The 27308-nt window shown below is 42.7% G+C and overlaps 1 protein-coding gene across 1 annotated transcript; it reads right to left on the bottom strand.

Annotated features, from left to right (window-relative positions):
• Window positions 1–2055: 2055 nt before the first annotated feature.
• Window positions 2056–26730, bottom strand: TSLIG1 (tRNA splicing ligase complex subunit 1). Its single transcript, XM_085648389.1, has 7 exons — window positions 26529–26730; window positions 14926–14950; window positions 14250–14371; window positions 14082–14164; window positions 12020–12072; window positions 11839–11875; window positions 2056–4130 (listed from the first exon to the last, which is right to left on the bottom strand). The coding sequence occupies exons 1-7, from the start codon at window positions 26608–26610 to the stop codon at window positions 4044–4046; spliced, it is 489 nt and encodes a 162-aa protein (XP_085504515.1). The 5' UTR covers window positions 26611–26730; the 3' UTR covers window positions 2056–4043.
• Between the last annotated feature and the right edge of the window lie 578 nt (window positions 26731–27308).

Below are 27308 nucleotides of genomic sequence, written 5' to 3'. Positions count from 1 at the left end.
TGTGAATCTTTAGTTGTTTATTATGGAGAGTTGTGCTTTTCTGAAATTACACTAGGTTTTGGTGAGTTGTAAGTAAAGGAAGCGTTAAAATACACTTACTGGAGTCTGGCGGGAGGTTTGCAGTATTTGCAGTAATGTTTGGTGGGATATCTAAACCAGGCAGGCACTAAGCCTTGCGGGGACCGGTAATTTATATGAAGTATCAATATTTATGTTAGCCATGGGTGGATAATTGAATCCATCCTATAGGTCTGATTAGTCTAGGTTCAGATATTGTTTTTTATTAAACTCATTTTCCACTCACATTTCTAATAAGCCATCTACTCTCATGTGTGAGGATGCTACCCAAATGTGGGATGAAGTTTGTGATGTCCTGAGTGTTGAAGAGGTGAAGATGTATTTCAGAGGTTGTAAGGTTAGGTTACGGATGAGTCTCATTGATTTTGGAGGGATATTAACATTATACCATGTAGGTGTAAGGGAGAGGGTGTATTGTGGAAATTAATCAAGATAGATCATCTGCTGCATCCCGATGCCCTACAAGTAAATCTGGAAAAGGTGTAAAGAATGGATCTGAGAGATACTTTTGTTATTATCAACAGTGCTTCACTCTGGTGCAAATCAGAAACAATAAGGCTGATCGGAGATGAAAATCACAGCAGAGGTGCTAACCAAGGAGATCCAGGAGAAAATCAGTACATCATCACAAGACAATACAAGTGTTAGTAGCAGCGGTTTATGGTAGGTAAAGAACAGTGAAGACAAGATGCATACTCTAGAGCTCTTAACAAAGGCATCAGTACTGCCATGTTCCCCAGGTGAATCTACAGTACGCACATGGACTTGCAGTGTTGATAGCTGAGCTCAGGTCTTGTTGCCATTCAACTTAAAATGTTTTTGGCTGCCACTCTGACTGGTAACCAGCAGCACAGAAAGCCCAGATGTTGGTGTGGGAGGATTGAAGGCCAGTGCTAGGAATAGAAGAGCTGGCACTTGTGGGTAATGTGAATATCTAGCACTGGCGAGGAGTGAGAAAGGACATTAGTGTGCATTGTGAGCCAGTGGCACTAGTATGCAGTGCGAGAAGCTTGCATAGGTGGGCAGTGTAAGGTGCTAGTAGCAGCTGCCAATGTGAACAGCTGGTACTGAAAGGAGCACACAAATGGTGGGCAGTACGAAGACTTGCCACTGGTGAATAATGGATGAAACTGGCACTGATGGGCAGTGCAAGGTGAAGGCACAGGCAAGTAGATTGAGTAACTAGCAATAGTGAACAGTGCACGGCATTAGCAAGAAATGTAAGGAGCAGGCACCAATGAGCCGTGAGAAGCAGACAGAGATGCATCCACTAATAGGCCCTTTGTGCGCAGTGAGGATATGACAGTGATAAGCAACATAAGAAGGTGGGCTCTGTGGCAAGCTGCCCACCGTCAGCTTGCGTTAAGGTCTGTCTGTCCTGGCCATTGTGAGGAGCTGCCACGAAGCCATTTGAGTATTTGATATTGGAATGTAGTGTGAGAAGGTAGAACTGGCAGAGTGAGGAGCTGGTGGGACTGGTACGTAGTATTGAAAGCAGCCATGATTATGTTTTTTCCATTGCCAAGTTGACCATTAGATCCCACACTGTAGCCATATTATCAAAGGGGCTGTTTCTGGGCCATAACATCTAACACTATTACCATGATGTAAAAAAGTGATACATCTGAGACCAAATATATCGCCTGGAGGCAGCTGTATCTGGGACAACTGATCCCACACATTGTCCGAAATGTAAGAAACAGTGCATCAGGGCCATCCGATCCTACACTATGGCCATGATGCAGAAGGGAGTTTCTACTGCAGTGATGTTGGGAGGATGCACCCCAGTCGCTCTTAACCAGCATGCATCGGTGCTGTTTTCATCAACCCAGCAGCCTGGCAATTTGATCAGCAGCATAGGAGACAGCCAGGGTGCTGTAGGGTAGTAGAAGGAAAGGAAACAGCACTCACTGGACAGGGAAAGAGAAGGACTACAAGAAGAGTAGATTCCAATGTTGTACCAAAGATACCCAAGCATTTCTGTATTTTCCAAATCCCAATCTTTAATTGATGTCACCATTTTATACATACGATCATCAAAATAAAATAAGGCTTCATGTCAATATTAAAACAGTAACTGCATCTTCCATTAGGCTTCTAAACTCAATTTTAAGATAGATGCGATACAGTGAGGTTTCTTGAGCACATGTACAAAAAGAAAAAGTATAGTTTTGAGATCTCAATTTTTTTCCCCGCTAGCCCCATGTCAGGTTGCGTTTGTAAGTAAGAGATAATACACAGCCATCCCACATAGATGGGGTTAGACCACTGAGAGAGAAAGCAAGCCATTCTTGGTAGTGTTCAAATTTAGACTAAGGTGTCTCTTGGCGCACCTAACTGCACCGAACATCTAGGAGGAAGCTCTGCTCATCAGTTATGCAGCAAAGGAACAATCTGACCAGAATAGAGTGAAGGTGAAAGTAAAATCGTTACTTCCTAAAATGTTACTTTCAGGGCACCGTTAGTTCGCTCCGGAGGGTAAACCCTGCACTTCAGAAAAGCTTGTCCTTTTGAATTACAAGTGGGGGGCAACAAAAAACATCTTGTAGCGTGCCCAGCTCTTACTGGAACTTTAAAAGGAAAAGAAAAACATGTCTGCCTTCCTTCCTTATGGTCTTTCTTTTTTTAAAGAAAGATGTTTCCTGCCACTCACGAAAACAGCTTTGTAGCAGCCACGAAAGACCAGTCTTGTCGGATACAACCATGGACAGGCAAGTTAAGCCCGTCAATGCAAGGGGACTTCCTGCTACTACAAAACCTCTATCCTTTTTACTAATATGCAAATGTAAGATAAAGGTACTGGGGGCAATGACAGTGGAAGTCCTAGCTAGCCTAATGGTAGCTGCCAGGCAGTGGGCCTGGTTCTGTCAGCTACGACAAATAGATTTATCCTCTTCTTACAGCTTCTAAACAACATTAAACAGTTTAATCAAAAAGGCAGGGAAGATGGAAAGGGATTTCTTTGTTTATTTTCACGTGTGAGCGCCATTTTAATAGAGTTGGAGTGAGGCTATCTATGTATGTTAGGAGTAGGATGAACAGAAAAGAGTATCACTTGATCCCCATTTTACCAGTCCTGAAGCATGTATTAGATAAATCAGTTTATTCTCAGTTGTAGACTTGGTTTTTTGCAATCAATAAATAAAAAAAACTGATAAAGATTTGTTAAAGAATAACACTAAAAATTGGCATCCCAATAAAATTAAATACCAATATAATGAAGTCATGTAAACTCCAAGTTACCATAGGAGGTGAGGTAAAACATACCTTGCAGAGTGAATGCACGCATGGGTATTCAGTCAATGCAGGTTCGTGCAGGGAAGCAAACAGTATGCGGTGGGAATGCACAGTGGGCAGCCACAGCAGGCCCAAATCTACAGGAATACCATTGTGGTTTTTGTGGGAGCATGCAAATGTCTTCAGCGTGAAACTCAGTCATTAACGGACTGTGCAAGTAGAGGCTCCCACAATTGTAAAGGTCTCCTGAGAGCCCCCTCCCTACAGCGAAAAGACAAAGACACCAATGATGGATCAGTCATTCCTCTTGCTCTGTGTATATCACACCACTAATAGCTTCCAGTTTAAAACACTTGCGTGCACACTGTGCTCTCAGTATCTTTCCACATTTACAAAATGCACTTGCAGGAGTAAAATAGCAGACATTTAGCAGCAGGCAGCACAAGCCGCATTTATAGTCCATAAAGGTCTGTTTTCCTTGCTGGTGTAAGAGGCCGTCTGCCTCCATCCATGCAAGAACACGTCCACCTCGTCCACCTCAAAAATGCTGAGGTCCCCAGATAGTGGGCTGATGACTAACGTTAGGAAACATCAACAGTGTATCCAGGAGAGAAGCGATCTGGAGTAGGCTTCAACGTGTACATCCATCCACATGTACTCAAGGACGATGTTGGAGCATAGAATTTGTGCACACCCGGCAGAGAAAAAGCAGCTGCCTAATCTTTCCATTAGATATCAATGATGACAAACACTTCTGGCTTCTCCTCCTCGTGAATCTGCATTGCTGAATAGGTGATTGCCTTCACCTCTGTGCCCTGAGGGAGACAGAAAGGGGTGGACATATCAGTGCCTATGGTCTATACAAGAATTCTTTTGTTAGGTTCTAGAGAATTAATAAAGCACAACCCTTCCAACCCCACACACCTTTTTGCCCTAATAGAACAGGGAAGACAATTTGATTATCTGTTGTCTCAACAGCCCGTGGCAGGGGCTCTAATCTACAAACCCCCCTGGCCATGCCGGCCCTTTCTTGAGACCACTAAACAACATCCTGGCACCTTGGTCTCTCAAATATGCACATTTCTTTTAGTGTTAGGTGATTTTAACCTTCATAAGGAAAAGCCTTTAAATGTGGAGGTACCCTCCTTTAGACATTTTCTCTTCATGCGGCCTCGTCCAACCGGTGTTCAAGCCCACCCAACAGGCCGGTCATATCTTAGACCAAATTTTCTCCAACTTAAAGACTGTGTTGTTCGACCCTTCCCCATTAGTATGGTCAGATCATCATTTAATTAGATTCAGTTGGTTCAAACGTATTCACAATCAGCTTCTCTCTGAAGAAACTAAGACCATGGCTAGAACATTACATAGAGTTCTTCCACCAGACTCTAGCTGTGTCTTAGAAGCAGATCCCCTTTCTTTGCCTGGGGATCCTGAAGTAGACGCCGTGCACATGGATGATTGGATTCTTAGCAGCATTAATGACTAACTCCACTTTCTGCACTACGATCCCACAGAACTTGGTTTAATGAGAATCTCAGGACGTGTAAAAAAAACACTGTAAAGACTTGAGAGGAAGTGGTAGAAAACTAGTCTAAAGAACAAATGCACCTATAGGGCAGTATTAAAAGACTATTACTCTCAGGTCCGTCTAGAGAGAAAAAAAATCTTTGAGAAGAAAACCGAAGAATCAGATAAAAAAAAATCTAATATTTTTTACATTTTTAAAACATTTCTGAACCCAGATGCAGCTATTAGACGCCAACAACCCTAAGCCGACTGGGGTGACCAGCTGGCCGTGTACTTTTACGATAAAATAACCAATACTCAAGCAAGCCTGTTGAGTGTGTCTTACTCCAGCATGACCACCTCCGAGGCGCCTAACTTCGTTAATTTTCCACCCATTTCTATGGACGAATCTTTACTGCCCATCAAGAGTCTGAAGTCTAGGTCCCTGTCCGATCCATGTGCGCTCAGATTACTTGTCAAAGTGGTTCAGACTAATAACCCTGTTGTAAATAGTTTTGAATATGTCACTGTCTTCTGGAAGGGTGCCTACCAAATGGAAACAAGCCAAACTTCTGCCACTACTCAAAAAGCCGTCGGTGGATTCTAGGGTCCTAGTCAACTACAGGCCAATCTCTCTTCCGGCATTTTCAAAAGTATAAGAAAAACATGTTAACTCCCATATTTCAGGTTACCTCGAAAGTAACAATCTTCAGCATCCAAGTTAGACGGGTATTAGAACAAACTGCAGTACTGAAACAGCTTTGCTGGAAGTAATGGACTACATTGAAGACAAGCTAGATAATGGGGGCAAGGCCATTTTGCTTAAGTTGGATTTATCGGCGGCCTTAGATACAGTCCCCCATGAAAGACTGCTTGCCTGTCTACAATCCATTGGGATTGGAGGTCTGGTCTTGAAGTGGATGATTTCCTTTTTGAACAACAGAAGCCAAGAAGTGTGGATCCCTCCGACTGCATCTCCAATTCAGGAATTTAAAAGTTGGAGTACCTCAGGGCTTGGTATTGAGCCTACATTATTCAATACCTATCTTGCCCCTCTGGCGGCCTTACTGAGACATTGGGGGCTAAAGTAATATCATACAGCGGCGATACTCAGCTGCTTTTCACTTGTGACAAAGGGGCAGAATTTGATGGAAGAGATATTAAATCCTGTCTTACTAATGTGTTCAATTGCCTGTCAATTAACCAACTAAAATGCAATCCCGATGAAACGGAGATTGTTTTTTTTGGCTCTACCCCACTTTAGGTTCGGAGGTCTTGATGCTTCAGGGTGTTCCTCCCCCTGGCACTCAGAGCTTGGTTAAAAATGTGGGAGTCAAAATTGACAGTGCCCTGTCTTTTCAACCTCAAATTCAGGCTCTGGTGGGCACCCGTTTTCAGCTGCTACACACTCCGATTTTTTTTTTTAACCTCTGCCATCTTTCAAAACTAGGAAAACTGTGATCCAGGCCCTGATTACTTCCAAGCTTGACAATGGAAATGTACCTTATCTGGGTCTTCCGGACTATCTTCTGAGTCGTCTGCAAGTGGTCCAGAGTGCGGTGGCCAGAATAGTCCTCAATCTTGCTGCTAGAACTTATCTGACCCCGCATTTGAAATCACTCCATTGGCTACCCACTGAAAACAGGATTATCTTTTAGACAGTGGTCCTGGCTCATAAAGCCCCTCATGAGAAAGGAGCAGTGCACCTAAGGGGGAGGATCTAGCTAGCGTCCCTAAAATTTGCGGCACCAGAATTGGAGGAAAATCCTTTTCTCATCTCGAATCAAGGGCCTTGAACAAACTCCCTCTGGAGCTGCATGCTATCTCGGAGCATCCGGTTTTCAGAAATAGGCTAAAACCTGGCTTTTCCAGCAAGTGGCGTAGAACATTCATCTTTTAGTCTGCAGGTTACCTTACTCCCGAGCATCGGGACACGCCCTGGAGTATGTGTGCACTCTAAAAACGCCTTTTCATTTCATTATAATAATTAAAAAAGTCTGATATACTGAACTTGCAGTTACCTGGGAAAAGGTGAGTTTTTAACACATGCCTAAAGTTTGGATTGTTGTCCATAACCCTTAATTGCATAGCTGTGCGTTATAATGCTGGATTAACAACACAGGATTCCAAGTAGAGTGTAATCTTTTAGCTGGTATGTAGGAATCAAGTCTGTTTACATGAAACAGTGTCCTGCACATTAATGGCTTTCTGTACAATGCACATGGACCTTAATGGCAATTTTTAAACAATTAATTAAGCCACTGTACGGCAAAGCCTGGTGAGAAGTGTTTATTACAGTTATAATATGCATACATCTACTCACAATGTTAATGCTGCGAAACAAAAAATAAATAAAACATATCAAATCACTTAATTCATTAATCCTTCAAAAGCCTTTCAACTACAATACAGCTTCCTATATATTTGCATAACCTGACTTTTGAGGGGATTTATCAAAGCAGGCTGTATACAGGATAGGTTTTTAAATATTCTTGAGAATCATCTTCTCAACACTAATAAACCTGTAGCATATAGTGTTCTTCACAGAGTAAATGTAATGCCCTAGAAAAAGGACAGTAGTAAATGAAACTATTCAAACCTAAAACAACAAACTAAATAGGTGGTATTGCAAGCACCTACTGTACAATAGTGAAATAAGGTCATAGAGAAAACAGCAGGAGACAAAACCTTTTCTTGTCAGCCAAAAATCCAACAACATACAGATCGCCGATTAGCACAGGCTTGAGAGACTATTGTATTTAATGAGTATTTAACACAGTCATATCATGGGACAAAACAAAGAGGAATTTGGTACCTCAGTGCTGTTAAGTTCATTAGGTTCAAAAAGAACTATTGATGGACAGAATGCAGAACAATGTCATACATTCACCCCAGTACAGAGATCTGGGCCTAAATCCATCGTTTTTTTGCTCACCATGCCATTCCAGTTTGGACCCAGCCATATGCAAATCAGTCTTGACCCTGTGCCCATTGGGAACAGTCCAGTTCGAACTGCCAGGCCAGGTCCCCCTGGACTGGAAACAAGCATCCTAGGACCGGTTTCGGGGTCAAGACTGATTTGCATATGGCCAGGTCTAAACTGGGGTGGCATGGTGAGCAAAGAAACGATGGATTTAGGCTGTGGCTAAAAATAAGTCTTTGCAGGACGTGAATACAGTTCTTCGAGAACCGCAAAAAAGGGGAAAGAATGAAAATTTTACTTTGCAGAGTTTGTCTTTGAAACTGGCAATGTTGCTTGAAATCTTATAGACCTGTTTCAGATATTAGACCTTTCTTCAAGAAGTTGTCAACCAGAAGTTTCTTTATATATGAGGAAAAGACTGACAACGGTGTCTAAAAATATTTTTTTAATCCAAGATTAGATGATCATGAAAATGTGCGTGTGACTGAATGTCAAAGTATAGGAGTATGGAAGAGAAGGTCTGAGAACACCGGGAGATTCACAATTGTTTATATCCTTCAAACACCCCCATCAGCCAGGTTCTTCACCAACTTTGGAAGGGTGTATAAAGGAAATGATAAAAGGAGGAGGTGTAGGTGTTCTTCAGCTTGGGGCACATCCTGCACAAGGCGCTATGGTTAAAGCTGTTACGGTTGGGGGAAATTTGTGTAATATTCTGAAGTCAGCTGATTGAGCAGATGAGTCTACATTTAAGTGATTATATTTTAAACTCATGGAGAGTGCTGTGGAAAATGTTATGGCAAAGCTTTGAACATGCATAATATTGGCCTTCAAGCCTTGCCATAATATGCCGATTTTCCACAGACCCAACTGTCCAAAAGAAAGAAAATCATGATTTTTTTTAAAACACAGTTGCTAATATTATTCCTCCCATCAATTCACTATATGAATGATTATTTTGTGTTTTAACGAAGGTCAGTAGTAAAGAAGAGAATTAAGTAACTAAAGTGACCAATTGGAAAGCAACACAGACTACAGTGAGGACATGGAAATGAAAGATTTATTTGCAGCAATAAAAAGAAGGAAGATAGCTGCGGCTTCTCTTTATTTATGCATGTTCCAGAATGGTTTAAATGTTCTACTTTTAAAGTTCTTCCCTTGTTGCTGCTGTGTATGAGGAAGAAAACAGATATGCATAGTACAATTTGCCTTTGTCAGTTTTTAATACAATCCTCATTTTTCCCCACCAGGGCTGTGGAAAATCTGGATCATCGTTTTCTTGAATATGGTTTCAATAGTTTACAGAAAAGCAGCTTTCACTTATGCGTTTCTTGTGATATGGGGGAATACTCGGGAGTGGGGGCCACTGACAGCAAAACAGGTTTGTGGGGTCCGTCACAGCTGCATTTTAGCTTAAAAACTAAACATCATCTACATGGAGCCATTTAGTTTGATTTTGAGAAGCTGTGGCATCGATTAACACAAGACAATACAAAATTGCACCTAAACTCTTCACACATCTAAGATCTCGCCTTAAAGAACTGTCTCGCTCACCTAAACTGGATGAAAGCAATTGTTAATCTTAATAATCTGGAAAATACTTGGTCTCTGCTACTTTCCACATCAGCAACAAAGAGTCTAAATGAATCCAGCATTTCTGAATTTGTTAAATCTAAACTGGTTTCTCTTTTTCCCCAGTACAATTTACCAAAACACTATGAATCACAATTAATTCAGTGTTCACATTACTATTAGACAAATATGTACACACTTTCATCTCCCAACAAAAAAAGCGACATCTTATCATTACTGAACAACTCAAAACAGCCATACATGCCCTCGTCATAACCTAACCAGTCAATATTTTGGTAATGCTATTTTTCGTAGATCTATTCCTCTCTCATTAAGCCCCACTCGGCGCTATTGTACATTCAGCGGGAAGGCTACAGCATGGAGCTAAAAACGTCTTATCACATCTCCATGGCCTTTACTGGCTACTTATTAGACCCAGGTGTAATTTGTAACTATGCATCACTGTTCACAAATTAATACAGAACAAGAACTGTCCACACGCTGCAGACCTGCGTACCTTCGGAGGAGTTTCGAGAGGCTTGGGAAGCGAATACTCCTTTCTCCTGGAAGTTCCAATATTCAAGATGCAAGTAATCCTTCTAAAGAGCTGCAGTATCAGCATAGAACTCTTTGCCAGCATCCTTGAGGAAATCTGCTCCTTTCCTACCTTTCAGGTAGCAACTCAAGACGCACCTGTTCAAGCAACTTTTGGAACTCTGGTATTTGCTCATTCCCTCCACTACAACCCACATTTCTCTGTATATATCCACCACCCTATGATTCTCTAATTTCTGCTTGAACAGTACTCTATTTTATTATTTTATCTCCCAGATCTCATGTTTTAACACTCAGATTATTTCGTTGTAAAACACTCTTATAACTGTTGTTTGATAATATATATAACAAGGAGTTGCCACCAAATGACGGAGCCTGCTCACAGCGTGTAAAACCATTTATTCCAAGAATTTCCAACAGCCTGGCTCAGCACACAAATGAAATGCCAGATGCGTTTCGGGCGAAGCTCGCCCTTGATCACTGGCGCAGGGACTCGACAACACGAGCAGACCACCTGAGCATATGAAATACCTTCACTGAGACGCATTGCCCCCCCCTCTTGACCTCTGCCTGGGGACATCACAGGCCAGTCACCTGTAACCATTTTTCCCCAACTCAAAAGTACGCAAACTTTCATTGTCCAACATTGTGAAAATCTGTTTCCTACTGTACTGCAGCTTTGTGCCACAAAAAAAAAAAAGATTGAACAAAGCTGTAAAACGTTCTCTCAGTTCAACTCATCCTTAAATTTGAATGGCCAAGCCACAGGGTAATTTAGGGGATGTAGAATAAAAAACAAACTTATCATGCCCAGTTAGAACTGATACATGATAGACTATTGAGGTCACGAATACCACCCATGCCAAGAAAGCTAGGTGCAGATTTACATATTTGTGATGGTGCAAAGTGATGTAAATCGATGCTAAGTCTTGCAAGGGTATTTACTTTCTGGCGCAAAAAGTATTTTGTGCTGAAATGGTGCCTTTTTCTCTTCACCACTTTGCATTAAGGGGGCAATATTTGGGTATTGCTTTGGAAGATCTGTGCAAGCACAATTAGGCTTTGCGTCAAAAACCCCTCCTTGAAGCAGCCACCACCGATGAGAAATGCTTTAATTTCTCCAAATATTCTATACATTGCATGTATGCTGCACTGCAGAGCACACATACAAACTGAGATGTTTCTCAATTTGTCTGGGCATAGGATTTTGTATAGGAAGGGTAGGCCTGTAATACACATCTTATGCCACACAGCACACCCACACTTCTGTACCATGTGCAAAGAAGGTGTGTGACGCTAGGCAGGTTTTATAGTAGAGCATCAGCAGGAGACTAATTTAAAAAAAATATATGGCTCAGCCCTCCTTTCTCCCCCTTGCACAGCTTGAGTTGCTGCACTACTGCTCCTTTATATAATCGTTTGCTAGTTTAATTGCCTTTGTTTCGCACATCTTTAAATACAAGTAGTGCAGGCCCAGAGCAGCAAGCTTTACAGGGCGGCCCATAGGTTAATAATACAAATATTTGTGGTCAGAACTTGTGAAACAAAGACTACAGGCCTGTGGAATTCACTTCAGATCTTCATTTAAAAAGTTGTTAGTCGAAAAAGAGATAGAAAAAAGACCATTTGAAGCAATAACTGGGCATTGATTTTTTATTATTTACAAAGTTGTGTGTGCTATCTTGTTATCTTGTATCAACATTAATAACAGAGAGAAAGAGTTGAGCATTCACACCTCAACTAAAGCTACTATTGAATACTGAAGGAAACTAGAGCCACATGTAACCACTACATATTTTGTACACAGAATCTGGATACGGTGTTGAGAATATGCATTATGGTATCTCAAAGTGCTAAATACTCCTTTCAACCAACAGGATCACAAGAAAAAAAATACAAATATGCTGAAGATGGAGAGGCAAAGCATATGCACAAGAATGATAAGCAAATAAAAAGTCACAAACCTGGGGATGTTTTTCCAAACTAAATTCATCTCCCCACCTAAAGGACAAAGTAAATGCAAAGGTTTATAAACCAAAGAGCACACCATATATTAAACTTTAGCCAATGGGCATTAACACAAATGGCCTCCCTCTATACCTTCAATTACCTCTGCTGCCCCCATGCAACCTCCTACTCACTCACCCAATGGACCGGATCTTGAAAGCCGTTCGATCGACATGCAGCACTTTCACCTCCTGTAAAGAAAAGCTACATTAGTGGTTAGTTCCAAGAGCCCTTCTACACACAATAAGGCCTCAAGTTACAAATTGATGACAACCTAGAGCTTTAGAAAGAAATAACTGAAATCAAAGGATCAGAATACCACCCTTCCTCCCTGCCCCCACGGACATCACCTGCGGAGTCCCACAGGGGTCTTCACTGACCCTCTTCAACATCTACATGGCCCCCCTCGCTGCCATCGTCCGACAACATGGCCTCAACATCGTATCCTACGTCGACGACACCCAACTCATCCTCTCCCTCACCAGAGACCCCACCACCGCAAAACTCAACTTTCAAAGAGGAATGCAAGACGTCGCAGTCTGGATGACCAACAGCTGCCTAAAACTCAACGCCGAAAAGACAGAAGTCCTCATCCTTGGACACACCACGTCAGCATGGGACAACACCTGGTGGCCGACCGCCCTCGGAAGCCTACCCACCCCCGCAGACCACGCCAAAAACCTCAGCATCGTACTTGACTCATCACTCACCATGAACCGACAGGTCAACGCCGTCAACTACAGCTGCTTCAACACCCTCCGCAAGACTTTCGAATGGATCCCACCCCAGAGTCAAGGAAGACAGTCACCCACGCACTCATCACCAAATCCCTACTCCGCAAACTCCAGATAATACAGAACACCACGGCCAGACTCGTCCTCGGCATCCCCCGGAGCGAACACATCAGCCAGCACCTGCGGAGACTCCACTGGCTCCCCGTGGAGAAGATAGTCACCTTCAAAATCCTCACCCACGCCTACAAATGCCTACACAACAACGGACCCAAATACCTCAACGACAGAATAAACTTCCACAAACCAAAAAGAAACCTCCGATCTGCCAACCTCATACTAGCTGAAACCCCGCGCATCCACAGAGCCAGGGCAGGCGGAAGATCGTTCTCTCACATTGCAACCAAAACCTGGAACGAGCTACCGACAGACATCAGACGCGCACCTTCCCTGAACACCTTCAGGAAGACCCTCTTCGGCTGAACAGACCAGCGTACCCCTCCTTCCCCCCACCCCTTCAGCACCTTGAGACCCTCACTGGTAAATAGCGCGCTTACAATTCCCTGATTGATTGAAGAAAGTTTTGTGAGAAATTCCATTAAAGAGAATGCCCAAAAATACATCCCCAACATGGCATCAAATCCCAAGCATGAAAATGATAATCATTTTTCAAAATACAAACAAACTTCCAATAATTTTAAAAAGCAGGAAACGCAGAGGGATTTAGAAAAAAATGAAGCAATATAAAAAGAGAAAAACACAGAGTGTAAGGGCATTTTTACACAGAACCTTAAAAAAGATGGATAAGTGCTGAGAGACACCTAAAGATGGAGCACTGTTGGCAGACAACAGCTACAGAAAAACAGATGAGAAAATGAGGTAACTGGCAGGAAAAGGTAACTTGTGAAGGGGGAACAATCCAGGGGCAGGGAAAGGGGTCTAATTTAGTTCAAATAACAATTAAAAGTACAATTGGGTGGTGTGGGAGGGAGGCAAGCAAAAATAAAAAAAGGTGGGTATAGCGAGTGAGTTTCCCTCAAATGATGATAAAATGAAAAGAAAATCCAGAGGTGATACTAGGGAAAAAGAGAAACAATAAGACGGAAAGGTCTGCTGGTCTCTCCTGATGAAGGGAATACAAAACAAACAGGGAACAATACAGCAGTTGGTTAATGAGGGGGAAGGATAAAAAGAAAACAATTAGTGTGAACCGTTAAGAAAAACAAATTTGTAAAGTGCAATTTTGTGATAAAAGGCATATAGTGAATTTGATACTAACATTTGGTAAATGGAATTGATCTTGGAAGTTTCAAGGAATTCGGGATTCTCATTGGGAGTTCTCAAAATTGGTATTCTACAGATTTACTTTCTCAGCAATCATATTAAGCCCTTTACAGGAGTGCATCGCGAGATGAGGGGGTGAAATACTCACTAAAGCTATAGAAAGATAAAAGGATGGAAGCACATACCCTGGGAATGAAGAACTTCTCAGCACTGAATTGATACAGCCACTCATCCAGGAAATTGTAGAGAAGAGACAGCATGTCATGCCCTGGGAATAAAGATAAAAGGGGAGCATTAGATTAATGAGTTGAGGCAACATTGTGTGAAATACTGAGTGGGAGCAACAAACGGACCTTCTACCTCTACCTCCACAGTGTCAATGGGCTCCACTGTGTCAATGTCTGTAATGTAACCAAACATGGCCATAGCACACTGTTCAAAGGCCTCTTCCATTGTATCACCCCAAGCGTGTAATCTGCAGAGAGGACAAAAAAGAACTTTAAGAGGGTGTATAATGGTATGGAAAGCTGGGGAGGAGAAAGGCAGGGATGAAGTGGTGATATTAACCATATAAAGTGGAGAAGACCACCCTTCAGGCTGATAAACATAGTAGCGGAACAGTGGACCATGGACCAATTATCTTATCCAAAATCAGATGTTTATGCTGAAAAAACAAGTAGATGACTTCAAAGAGATCCATTGTACATTATTTAGTTACACAAATCTACATACTGCCCTAGATCCACTAGAGGGCACTAAGTTAAAAAATTACATGTACAGAACTTGGCCAAAGATTTTATATTCTCTGGTCTAGAAACGAGTTTTCTCTGGAGGGTCCTAGACCATTTATAGACCCATTTGTTTTTGCTATTTGTTCTCAGTGCTCTTGGACACTATCCCGTGTATGTTCTTTTGTTCTCCATGTCCCTTCAATATTTTTAAATACTTCCCTTTCTCAGACCCTTGACATGTCATAGCAATCCCTTTTCCAGACAGCACTGAAGGAAGCCTCTACCACCAGTTACTCACTGCACATCCGCTGTGTGATCCAGATCTGAAAGAATAAACAGATCAAGCATTAATTGAGCACGACATGAATTTGTAATGTAAACTTTATGGTTATAGACCATGTATCAGGCTCTGCAACGTGGGTGTACCATGTTTTATTATTTTATAAGAACATTTGATTAATTGTGTCCAATATACACCATGCATTTGATAAATGTGTCCCCTTTCACCATCATTATTATGATTTAAACTGTGTATTATGACTGTGCACCTAATCTATGTACAGTAAAGCACATTTCTTCTAACATAGTTAAACCAAAACTTGAGTTAACCTATCCCGCATATGTATGCATTTATATCTGCACCAATGTTGTATTACTTCGTTGGTACATGATTAGAGACGATTATATCAAATTCACAATTAGCTATGTCTGCTTATACCCTCTTTGGTCCTCTCTTAAAAGTCTGTAACACCACAATGTGGGTGTAACTTTACACTGCCTACTGGCGCATAGTGAAAGGCTAGTTTCCTATAACAATCACACAACACCAATACTATATTTATCGTTGGTTTGTAGTGTATGATCCCATGCATACTCGAGGCTGGTTCAATGCACGATGTTACACTACATGGCATTTTATTTATAGACCATGTGTGTAGCTATTTTGTGCCGTGCGTGCATTGCTATTTGTAGAGCACACGTTTCATTGGTGTGTCTTCATAGTGTTGAGGTTGTTTTGGGTCTGCATTGGCACAATAGTGCTCGTTTTTCCCAATACTTTTTTTTTTTTTTTTTAAAAAGAGGTCTCCCTTCTCTGATATCAATCACAAACAAGCATTTGCAATAGGTCTCGCATTTACGAGAGTTTGAGCTATTGGCATTGTAAGTGACAATACCTTTTATTTAGGTTTTTAAAACAAAAACACAAATAAAAGGCATTGTTATTTGCAATGTCAATAGCTTGAACTATTGCAAATGTCAGACCTATTGCATTGCAAATGCGTTAGGAGAGAGCTGTCCTGCTTTTTCCTGCCAGCAAGAGCAGGCAGGACAAAGGTCTTTGAGAAAATAGTGCTCAGAGGCTGTAATTAAAGCCTACAGAGCAACAACACACGTAGAAGGGGGTGTCCTCATAGAAGGTTACAAAATGGGAAAAGGTGGTACTATGGTGGGACTACTAAGCCTATTGACTGATGAAAAGCCACAGTTTACAATGGACAATGACAAACGCCAATGAAAAAACTGGGTGGAGCTTCATGTCCATACCTTAATACAGCATGCCTCGCAGAGCAGCACATGCGCTGAACAGGCTTAACCTAAAAAAATGCTAAAATGGGGCCAATTAAGAATTTAAGTTTGTTCCTCAACTGGCTTAAGTAATAAGAGCTTGCACAGTGGCGTAGCAACAGATTCCGCAGTGTAGATGTGCTCCAGGGGCCCCCCTCCTGTACTGAGCACAGGGGGCAGGCACCTGGCCTGAGAGCTCCTCACTGGGTCCTGAGTGTTGGGAAGGCCTCTATGCACTTTGTAGGGGGTTCCCCTCAAGTTATGCTATGCCACTGAGCGCGCATGAAATAGTCCAATACTGTCCTTGTGTGCCAAGCGTGTCTAACCCTCACCAGGGATGTTAGGGGTGTATTCATTCTTTCAAATTATAAAGCAGCTTTCTTCATTTTTCATTCATCCTTTCTTCACTTTCGCCAGTTGAGCACATAGCTGGGTTGTGGTTTTGATTTATTTCTGCCTCTCATCCCACAATACCTCGGTTTTGGACGCGGACTGTCCTACCCCTTCCGCAGTGCTGTCGCTAGGGGTCGCTGTGATGATGAATAAAAGGGTCATCAGAAGTCATACTGATGGCAGCCATTTTGATTTGAGAAGTCAGGAGATCAGGCGTGGGTTGAGGTGTCCCTTCCTGGGAATCCTTTGTGTAGGGTCGGTCAGTTAATTCAGTGGACCTGCAGGTTACAAGTTTGAGCCATGCAGCATAATGCAGAAGTCAAGACGATGGTTGAAATAAGCTGGCGAATAATAACTCACAATTTCAGTGTAGGTAGAAAATCCCATTAGTGGCATTTTAAATAATAATTGTAAAGTCACTAAATGCCTTGGGCGGGTTATGGGTGTACGGCAAGGTATATGTAGGATAAATCGCGGCTATCGCTCACATTGTCAGGTCTAACGGTGTCCAGAGTTTGGAAGAGCTGCGAAAAGGTTTTCCTTGAATGCATGTAAAAGGACCCGGTGTTGTCGTATGCTGGTATAACACTACTAAGAAGTTAAAAGAGGCATGCTTCAATCCAGAAAATCCCCTCTTGCCCATACATCTATCTAAAATAGTCCAGGGTAGTCCTTTTATTCAATTTTGAAATAGTCTGGTACTCTTGGCCTGGAATTGTTCAGTTTATAGACTTATAAGGCGTGAAAACATCCTTCTTAGAAACCAATAATCTGCTGCTGCTAATATTTCATCTCTAAAGCGCGTGCATTCATTTTTCCTACATACACAGTGTATCAATTGGAGTAAATAAACTGCGCCTGACGTGGGAGCAGAAACATCGGAAGTCGGTCACAAATTGGATATTTTAAACTGTGCTTCAACATATTTCCGCTCCAGTCTCTGTACGAACTAAAGACCCGCGTGCATGTGATGCTGAATGCACGCACAGCTTGGCATCTATGACGCATTTCCGACAACCAATACATTCATTTTATGGGTAAAGCAGAAGAATTAAAAAAGAACTACACGCCTTAGACGCACAGTGGAACTCTATGAAGCCGGTTCAATAGTGAACATAATAATTCGATATGTTACGTGATCGGTAATTCGACTCAAACTCCCAAAGAAAAACACACATTTTAAAAACACTATGCGTGCACGACCGACGTTCCTGTGAAGGTTAGTCCTTGTAGGTATCGCTCGCCCCTTGTCACACAGTAGACACACGTCGTATGAAATCCGATGGCAGCATGTGAAGTTTAAATTACGTCACGTCTAGCTCCAAATGTATCCCCATCCGTGAGGTGCGTGTAGTCAGTTCACAGATACCCTTGGGCAGAGTGAAAGGCAGGGCAGGGAAGAACATCAAGATAGTTGCGCGCGCGATGGGAGCGTGTGAGTGCACGAAGAGCCGCAATGCCGGCGCGCACATGTACTGAAAGGTAAATCTAGCGCGTGGTGGGAGCGTGTGAGGCGTTACCATGTGCGCGCACATCGCCTGTCTGTGCGCACACATGATTTGTCTCCCTTCGCGCTCCAAACCGATGACAATAGTCTCGCCATGGTGAAGCAGCGTATGCGCTGCGTTCGCTAGGCGAGACCTAAAAAGGGGGGACAGGGAGCTAATGAAAAGTTCAGAACCCTTGCTCCCAAGACCAAGTATGAAAACACTAAAAGCGTATCTGTTCCTATGGTAATGTGTCTCAGGATGGATATATAGCAAAGTAGAGGGGGTCTTCCTAATAAGATGTAGTGCCCTCACACATCCGTGAGGGTGTCATGCTTCATCATCGAGCTTAGCTCCTCATGGGGTCGGCGCTGCAATAACTCATGGGCCCCGCGAGAGGGCTCTTTGGAGGAGATTTTTTAGTAAAATAGCTGCGATAATGAGTGCGGTGTTTGAGATGAGTAAAGTGGTGAACTCTAAGGCGTACTAAAAAGATACCTTTATTGCTAGGATGCAAATGGCAGACAGTGTATGGAGGCTTACAATACCTGCAACACCCCATGATAATTATTGATCTTTTAAAGGGGTGAGGTTTAATATCTTTCGCAAATCGCAGGAACTGAACAGTACTGTCTTGTCTTAAGAAGGGTTCAGGGGTTCTAACCCTCTCTATGAAAACTTTTAAAGAGCTGGTTTTAAATAGTGCATTTTAGGGTACATGTTTCACATCCATTTGCAATAAACCAGAGACTCTGAAACGTTACTCCTGTTACAATAGCATGCCTGAATTCACAACTCGGAACATATAACCAAAATACTCTTGCCTGTTGTATTTCTGGACACAGTTAAGTCTAAAATAATTGGGCTAAGCCTAGTATAATTGGGATGTGCACAGTGTGCTGGGTAAGGCCTGCAGCTGCACCCAAGAAGGAATGCAAAGTTGTCAGAACTCGCAAATGGCAGGTGTCACCTGCAATGGGAAGCAGTCTCGGATGGGCAAGGTGGGCAATCGTTTTTTTGGTGGCCGGCTCACATCAAGGGCCATTGTTAAAGCTTTCACATATAATGAGCCTGACCTGATGCACATTAAGACAGGCCCCCTCACGGTCAGAGAATGAAAATGGGCTGCTCCGGCTATCACAGCATGAGGTGTGCCTTCCCCTTAGCTCCCTCTGGGTATGACAGGGACCTCAAGGTGCTGCTGATGGGAAGCCATTAGCACTTGCTTTGTAGGATAGAGGGCTGGTGGTGGGGGTGGGTGAGGGCCAGCAAGGGGGCTCTTCAGTTATTTTTGTCTCTACCCCCTGCATGGAACAGGCACAGATACATTGGTCTCTGTGGTTCTCCTTTGCTTGCCAGAAATCAATTACTGCATTAAATAGGGGAAGATTGTGGCCTTAACCAACTTTGAAACCAGGTTTGAGTCTCAGCATCAGCTCAACATCCTGTGATTCTGGGGAAATCACTTAATCCAAACAATCCAAAGAAAATGTATCTAACTGTCTGCAAAGTTATCTGGGGCTCATACAATACACTCCAATGCATCTGGGACGATTTTGTACTGTATAAAGACGCATGTCTGTAAAGAAATTGAAACTATTTTTTTTTTGGGGGGGGGGGGGGGGGGGAGGGGGGGAGGGGGTTTAAACACTAGCATCATTCCCTTTATCGGAACGTACACATAATGCTGGCAGCAAGTAAAGCAAAACAAAAACAGATGCACCTATCTCCAGTCTCTGGACATTAGAGGGCCTCTCTTAAATAGTGTAAAAAGAAACTGAACATCTAAAATGTCCAGGTTGAGCGTAAAAGGCAGTCTAGGTCTGTGCCATTACCTGTTTCCCATTGGACATTAATCAAAACATTCACAGCATATTTATGGATACAAAGCAATTAAACAGGAATTCCTAGTATTTTTCATAATTCTGAGCTTTCCACATATTTATCCATTGGACTATTAATTTCCAATTATCGTACTAGCCCTATAAACCTGAGAATACTTTCATTACTGCAAATGTTTGCCAACATAGGATCCTAACCAAGCAGTGTATTGTAAAAGGTTGTAATTTGCAAATGTGGGCCGCTTTTTTTTTTTTTTAAATCTGCCCGGGCCCAATTGTGAACCCAATTGAACCCTGCTGGTAAGTGCAGACACAGGCATTCTTTAGACTTCTCTCCCCCAATCTTGATTGAGGGATGCTGAGACACTAGAGGAAGGGAAGAAGGCATGGATGTGATCTGGAAAGGGGGGGCTGCGTAGCAAAGGAGGTAGCTCAGAGAGAAGCTAAAGAGAAGCTGAGGTTGTGGGAGGCGAGCTGAGGTTGTGGGAGGCGAGCTGAGGGTGTGGGAGGCGAGCTGAGGCTGACAGGAGGAGCTAGGTCCAACGAGAAAGACAGCAAACAGTGAAAGTAAGAGGCCGGAGTGTAGTAAGAGCTAAAAGAAGAGAGGAAGAGGTAGGGTGGAGAACAGAGGATTCCAGCACCTGAAGTAGGGAGGGAAAAGAGCTGGGGTAAAGAATGGAGCGGATGTGTATGTAGGAGGTTGATCTGTACTCAAAAGTGAAGAGATGGAGCATTGTGTTCCTGCTTATCTGGGAACCACTCGTGGTATTCGCAGTACTGGAGGAATACCACCCTAATTTTGGTAAAGTTGACAGGTATGGGACTCTACTTGGGCCAAGGTCTTGCGCTGTACTCAGTACCTGTGTTGACGAGAAATCTTGGGAATTGGGCACAGGCAGTGTTCCTATGCATTATGATCAACACTATCAAAGATATTTAAGTGTCACTTCTTCGACATGTCAAAATTGTCTGCATCTGAATCAACTATTCTCCCAAAAAGCTTTGTTGATCTTGGCCCCCCTCCCTTTTTTAATACCCACCTGTACGCACTTTTTGTTAATAGCACTCCCAGATCCAAATCCTGAAGCTGGGCCCGTTATACCAACCGAGAAACACTGCAGTCTACCTGCCTTAAATGCGCCCAGAAATACTGTTTCTGATCAATCCCATTTTCCAGGCTGAAACCAGTGCTTTTGAAAACTTGCAGCGGGCTTAAAAGCCATGAGAGTGAATGCAACAACATGGCATTGAGACACTTTGAAGCTATTTATCACAACCCATCTCTCCCTCTGTCCACATCTCCCTCTTCTTACACTGGTGATAGTGGGTGGCTATTGACTTCATACACGACTCAAAATAATTGTAATTGCATTTATATAGCGCTTACTACCTTGGACGAGGCGTCAAAGTGATATACGCCGGGCAGCACGCTGCTCTGGAACCCAGGGTAAATGGTTAGTTCAGTTTTATTGGTTACTCTTAGTCATTTATTGGGATTAGCCTTGCGCACTCACAGCAAACCATTCCATGCAGTCATTTCAGGTTGTATTTTTTTATGCTGGACTAAAGTAATAGTGGTTGGTTGTGATCATTAGAGGGGGCAGGGTGAGATCAAGCACATGGTTAGTGGAATTCATACAGAAGTTAGAGAGGATTAGGTATGGTTAGGCTGCATAAGTATGACTTTCAGCAAAAGGAGGAGAGCTTGTGATCTTCTAAAGGAGTTGTGGGAAATTTGATGCAATAGAGAATACTCAAACGTGCATGTGTCTAAGTAGGTTGTGCACAGAGAGAAGAGGCATGCAGAGGATGGAAGGAAACGGACATTGAAAGAGAAGAAAAAAGGAGAGGCGAAAAACAGAAGTTTGAATTAAAGGACAGTTTTTTAAAGACGGATTTAAGGAATGTAGCAAATATATTTGAGACAGCATGCAGTTTGAGGATGCAAGAATGTAGTAAGAAACAACATTATTTACTTGTGAAGATTGTTCTATAGTGGGAAATTTGAATGGGTACTAGAATCAGGTACCATCTATCCGCTGCTAGGCTACTGCTAGACCACCAATCCAGCCAACTTAGCTGATGAGCTCAAGGCTTGAAAGTGAAAAATAATGACTGGACGCATATGTTGAAAAAATACATGGGAAACAATGTACACAATGAAAAGGAGATTCTGCTGTTCATCCTTAGATTTGACTCAGATAATTAATTATACAGCAGAATGGGATACATTTGAATGCCTCTGGTTTGCATTCGCACCACTTGGAAGATGAGGACAGCTTACCAGACAGTGGAAGTGTATCGCCTGCATTCCAGTGGCTGGAGGACAAGGGATGCAAACACTGGGTGTGTGAAGGGATAGTGAGAGGGCTCCCTTTACAATTTCAATGAACATTTTTGTTAGCAAATTGCATCCGATTACAATTCCTGTAAATCTGTCCTTTTTGTAGATGCTATGGGTGTGTAGGGGTGGAGCAGTAAGTTGATGGGGACCCTTTAGGTGAGTCCAATCATTGGTCTACCTTTACCACAGTTCAGTGCAGAAACCTCACAACTCTTTGTGCCTTTGTTATGGGAGTTCCAGGCTGCAGACAGCCCTGGTGAGAGGGGCTTCACTTCACAAAGACTGTGTCTGGAGCGCAGCCTGGAAGACATTTGAAATTTAAACTTATTGAGATTTACCATTCCTTTATCAGAAAATGTAGCTCCCTCCAGCCTAGTGTTTTCCGACATTGGTTTTGTGACAGAGGTAGGAAAGCCACAGAAGGCTCGAACCAAGCTTGAGCCAGATGCGGGCTCTGGCTCAGCTCGAGGGTTGCTGGGCTCCCAGAGTTCAAAACAAACCAAGCCTTCATGTGGCTTCTGTCTGCCATCCTTGCTCTAACCTCATGCACCAGGAAATACAAGCATTTGCAATAGGTCTCGCATTTGAAAGAGTTTAAGCTATTGGCATTGTAAATGACTGTCTTTTATTTATGTGTTATGAAAACCTGCAAGCGGTGCGTAAACACGCACTTTGTACAGATAATCCTTGCTTACGAGAAGCAAGGCTGGCAGTAAAAGAGGCACAGTTATTGCCAGCCTTGCATCTCGTAAGCAAAGGCTATAAGTACAGAGTGCATGTTTACGCACCTCTTGCAAGTTTTCCAAACACATAAATAAAAGGCATTGTCATTTACAATGCCAATAGCTCAAACGCTCTAAGAAGCGAGACCTATTGCTTTGCAAATGCTTGTTTCCTTTGCTATTATGAAATGGGTGTTTTGCTTTGTGTTTTCTGCATGGTGGGCACACTATAAAAATAAATACGTTACATTATACTGGCCAGAGTGCAAGCCCTTCTGTTTGTAAAGGAAATCTGCTTGGAAATAAACACACACACGAAAATATCTGAATCTATCTCTCTCGAAAAATGCATTTTGACATGGCTAGTCATGTTTATACTTCGTGAGCTACTGTTTTTGATGTGTATGGGTGCATGTATATTGCAAGCATCAATACTATATTTTACAATGTAAATATTTTTTTAATTATCAATAGTGTACTAACGTATTCTATTTTCTGTGTAATCAGTTTGGGTTACTAAAATATTCTCGCCCTAACGATGTCATGATGACTGTGTCTGTGGACAATGCATGGCAAGCGAAAGACATCCAAAATATCGTGTTATTTGTGAGATTTTGCGTGGGAAATGAAGTCAAAGCTATTTAGATGTACAAGGCACAAAACAAGCAATGCGTGGAGGGCAATGCATGCAGAGCAGGGTTTTATTTCGGGTGCCTGGGAATTATATTTTACACAGGAATGATGGCACTAAAGAGATTGTATGTATTACTAAAAGTCATGCATGCATACAACGTCGCTGGTTATTGTATTGGGTTGAAGGAGGAGGGAAACTATATATGGAACATACACAGTCACCGACCTCGACGCACCCCGCTAACCCACGTAGATGATGATATACCACAAGTTGCCAATTAATCCTAGGTCTGTTGGTCAATATACAGAGACTGGTTTCAAAAGAGATTTCTCTTATATGTCAATCAAGGGAATGTGTGAAATAGACACACTCTAGGTGTGTTTAAAAGACACATTAAATTGGAATTTACAGATACATGAGATTTTGTCACCACAGGGCGCTGGCAAAACAAATTAAAGACCACATGCTACCGAGATTTTCATTTGGGTATAAGCGAGGCATGTACTTCTGAACAATGAACAGTGCGTTTTTATTTTAAAGTAAACAAGAATTCTGCATGATGAACCCTGCGTTGATCATTTAAAAGGTTATGCTGCTACAGAGTTTTAAAAGATTTTCACCAAATTTGGTATGAATGTATCACTATGCTGAATAAATCGTTATTTTTGTTGGTTGTAAATCTACTCAGTAGTTTTCGTGAAATTCGTAGAAAAAAGATGTCACGCAGCCCTCAATTAGTTCGTTTTAAAGTTCATGAACTGTGGTCTGTGAAAGGTGCATTTAAATTAAAAATCAATCTGACAAGCTAAGAAGCTGTTTCTTCCACTGGGCAGTTCACTGTTAGCAAAACACAGATATCTGTTTGTGAGCAGCTAAATTCTGATTGGCTCACAAAAATTGAAAGAATTTTCGAAAGGAAACCATTACACGATGCAGTGGCGAGTTATGACCCAAGACTAATGGAAACAAGACAAGCCCGGCGGAGCGTGACACGCGCGCTTGGCGGGGGAGCGCATTCCAGGCGGGGGAGCGGACCCTTTGAAGTGCGATGCCAAACGGATTGCATGGCGGCACGATGCGCGTGATTGTGCGCGTGCTCGCCATGCAATCCGCTTTTCGGAGCAATTTTGGGAGCCCCTTACAATAGTCTCGCTTTGCGATCGCTTACGCGATAGCAAGGCAAGACCTAAAAAACAAAGCATTAACTTTTGATGTAAAACATGACAGGGGAAAGAGATACCCATGTAGTGTCTGAAATCACGGAGTGTGAAAACAGAAAAACTGATGTCAATCCCGGCTTCCCCACTTGACCAAATTGTGTGATTCTAGGCAATTGTTTTATTTCACTTTGCCTCTTTTTTCTTCTTTATCACATATGAGAGCACATTGAAATGCATGACTTCATGATGTACACTGTACAAAACCTTCTCCTCCGTTTGATTTAATTATAACAACCTAGGCCATCCAGCAGGTGCACGTGACAAATAACTTGCCTCTTGGTTCACTAATGGCATTGTTATCACGGCATGGGAGACATACATGTTTCTAGGTTCATGTCTGAAAACATTCACTCTAAATAAATGCCTCAATGCAGTGACATAATCTGATGTATGTTATTGAATTTTGAACAGAGTTTTTTATGTGTGTACATTTTTGTTCCCCAATGTCTAAACTGAACATGATCCTACAGATAAGCAGTGCAGGACACTGCTTATTTTCCTTTACTTGAGGTGTAAGTAAATACTTGCCTGTTTAACAGTTTTCTGAATGTTAGTTCTTTGTTAAGCACAGTTACCCTATGCTAATATTCACCAGGGGTCCTCTGTAAAGGTCAAGAAGACCGCAAAGCATACATTGAGTATCCATGTACAAGCACAAGGGAGGCACCGAAATAGATCCAAATGTTCACGCACAGGACAACTCACTGTTCTTAATCTAGTCTTCAAATGATTGAGGAAAATAATTTGAATGTCCTAGGCAGAGGCTGGGCAGGCAGTCAGACTTGTATAGTCGTTATGAAACTTAAATATGCATAGCTTCAACATAAGGAACAGCAGCACAGGCAAGATCAACAGGAAGACTGGGGCACTGTGAGAACTAGGTCCGGGGAGGTATTATTGTTCGAATAAGGGGGGTCTGTGAAATAGGGAGAATATAGGGAATTCCATTGATGAAGCTTTGTACTTTCAAATAGCATGATTTATATATTTATGTTGCTGGTTTCCTTCAGCCTCATCTACCAATACATGAATTCCGCAGTCCGTACTACTCCATCAGATCTGCGCCCTAGGCTGACTTTCTTCTGTGATATATATACAAGTAGAACTATCTCGTATAATTAAAATGCACTTTAAAGTGAAAATAATTGTTCTGTTACATTTCCGCACTACACTATAACGGGAATGTACTCTAGGTAGTGAGTACCTGTAATTCCATATTAGAATTTAAAGCACTGAGTGTCGTACACATTCTTTCACAGGCTCACAAGACGGCTCAGAAGAGCTCAGTCTAGTCGTGAAAATAGATATAAAAAAGAGACTGTACTGTCCATATCCTGGAAAATCCTGCAGATATCCTAACCACCCTACTCAGCCTCGCTAAAAAACACACGTCATGTTCAATTTAAGCAAAGACAACAACGCCCAAATGCAAAATAACACAGACAAAAGTCCCGACTTCCCACGCCTCGCTGAGGCAACAGCGGCTGTCCACATCTGTGTCTTCTATCGCATCTATGCCTCCCACATTTGACACCAAAGTTTAGTGCCATCTAAGTGAACTCCCACTACTTTCGACTGGTCGCTCAGACTCATTTCCCAACTAGACTGAAACCCCTTCACGCCCTCCTACAGGATATCTTGTTCCTACATAAGCTCGTCTCCCCCACAACAACCGCCTTCTCCCAATGGCTCACACTCGTGTTTCTTCGTCACGGGTGGGTACTTCGCCTTCACCAACTTCTGATCCTCGCTCAGGTTGTAGTACCGCTCATCCATGGCTCTGCACCTCGTTGCCGGCTTCGCTTCCGTCTTCCGGTCGCTATGGCAGCCTCCTCGCCTGCCTCATACCCAGTCACGTGACAGAGCTGCCGGAAGTTTGACACAATCCTCTACGAGAGTTTTGGACGTGGAGCGCCCTTAATTTATGTTACGAAACTGTATCTATTGAGTGACGAGACGTCTCGGGTTTTCAGGTGTTGTGTAATATATGGTACACTACAGCGTAGAATTCGCGAATCTCATCCAGGACCGGCCTTTAGCGTGGGCGAGCTGGGGCTACACACAGGGCGCCGATCTTCAGAGGCACAGAGGAGCAGCCTGCAGCAGTGTCCGTGTTGGCTGCAAAGAAAAGTGTGTTAAACACCCACACTGGCAACTTATGTCCACATTTAGTCTCTTTGTATCTCATCTTGTTTCTCACATTCCCTAGACTGCACAAGTTCCAGGAGGCAGCTGTCTTCACTTCAAGAAGTTTCCGTGCGTGGCGGTTAGAAAGCGAATGAAAGGAGGTAGAGTAGCTGGTAAATGGTGAAGGCACGGGAGGGGTGTAGTTCAGCTGGTGCCGGGGTGTGCCACCTATGACTGGCATCTTCTCCTGCTGCTGACCCGCTGGATTCATCTGATCTAGCGTCCATCCTGTTGCCATAGTAACACCGCCCGCTGTTTCATCTCATACCCCAATGCAGGATCTACCA

Source organism: Triturus cristatus, chromosome 3_2 (assembly GCF_964204655.1).
Source record: "Triturus cristatus chromosome 3_2, aTriCri1.1, whole genome shotgun sequence".
Taxonomy (NCBI): Eukaryota; Metazoa; Chordata; class Amphibia; order Caudata; family Salamandridae; genus Triturus; species Triturus cristatus.
This window is presented reverse-complemented; position numbering and strand designations above follow the sequence as displayed.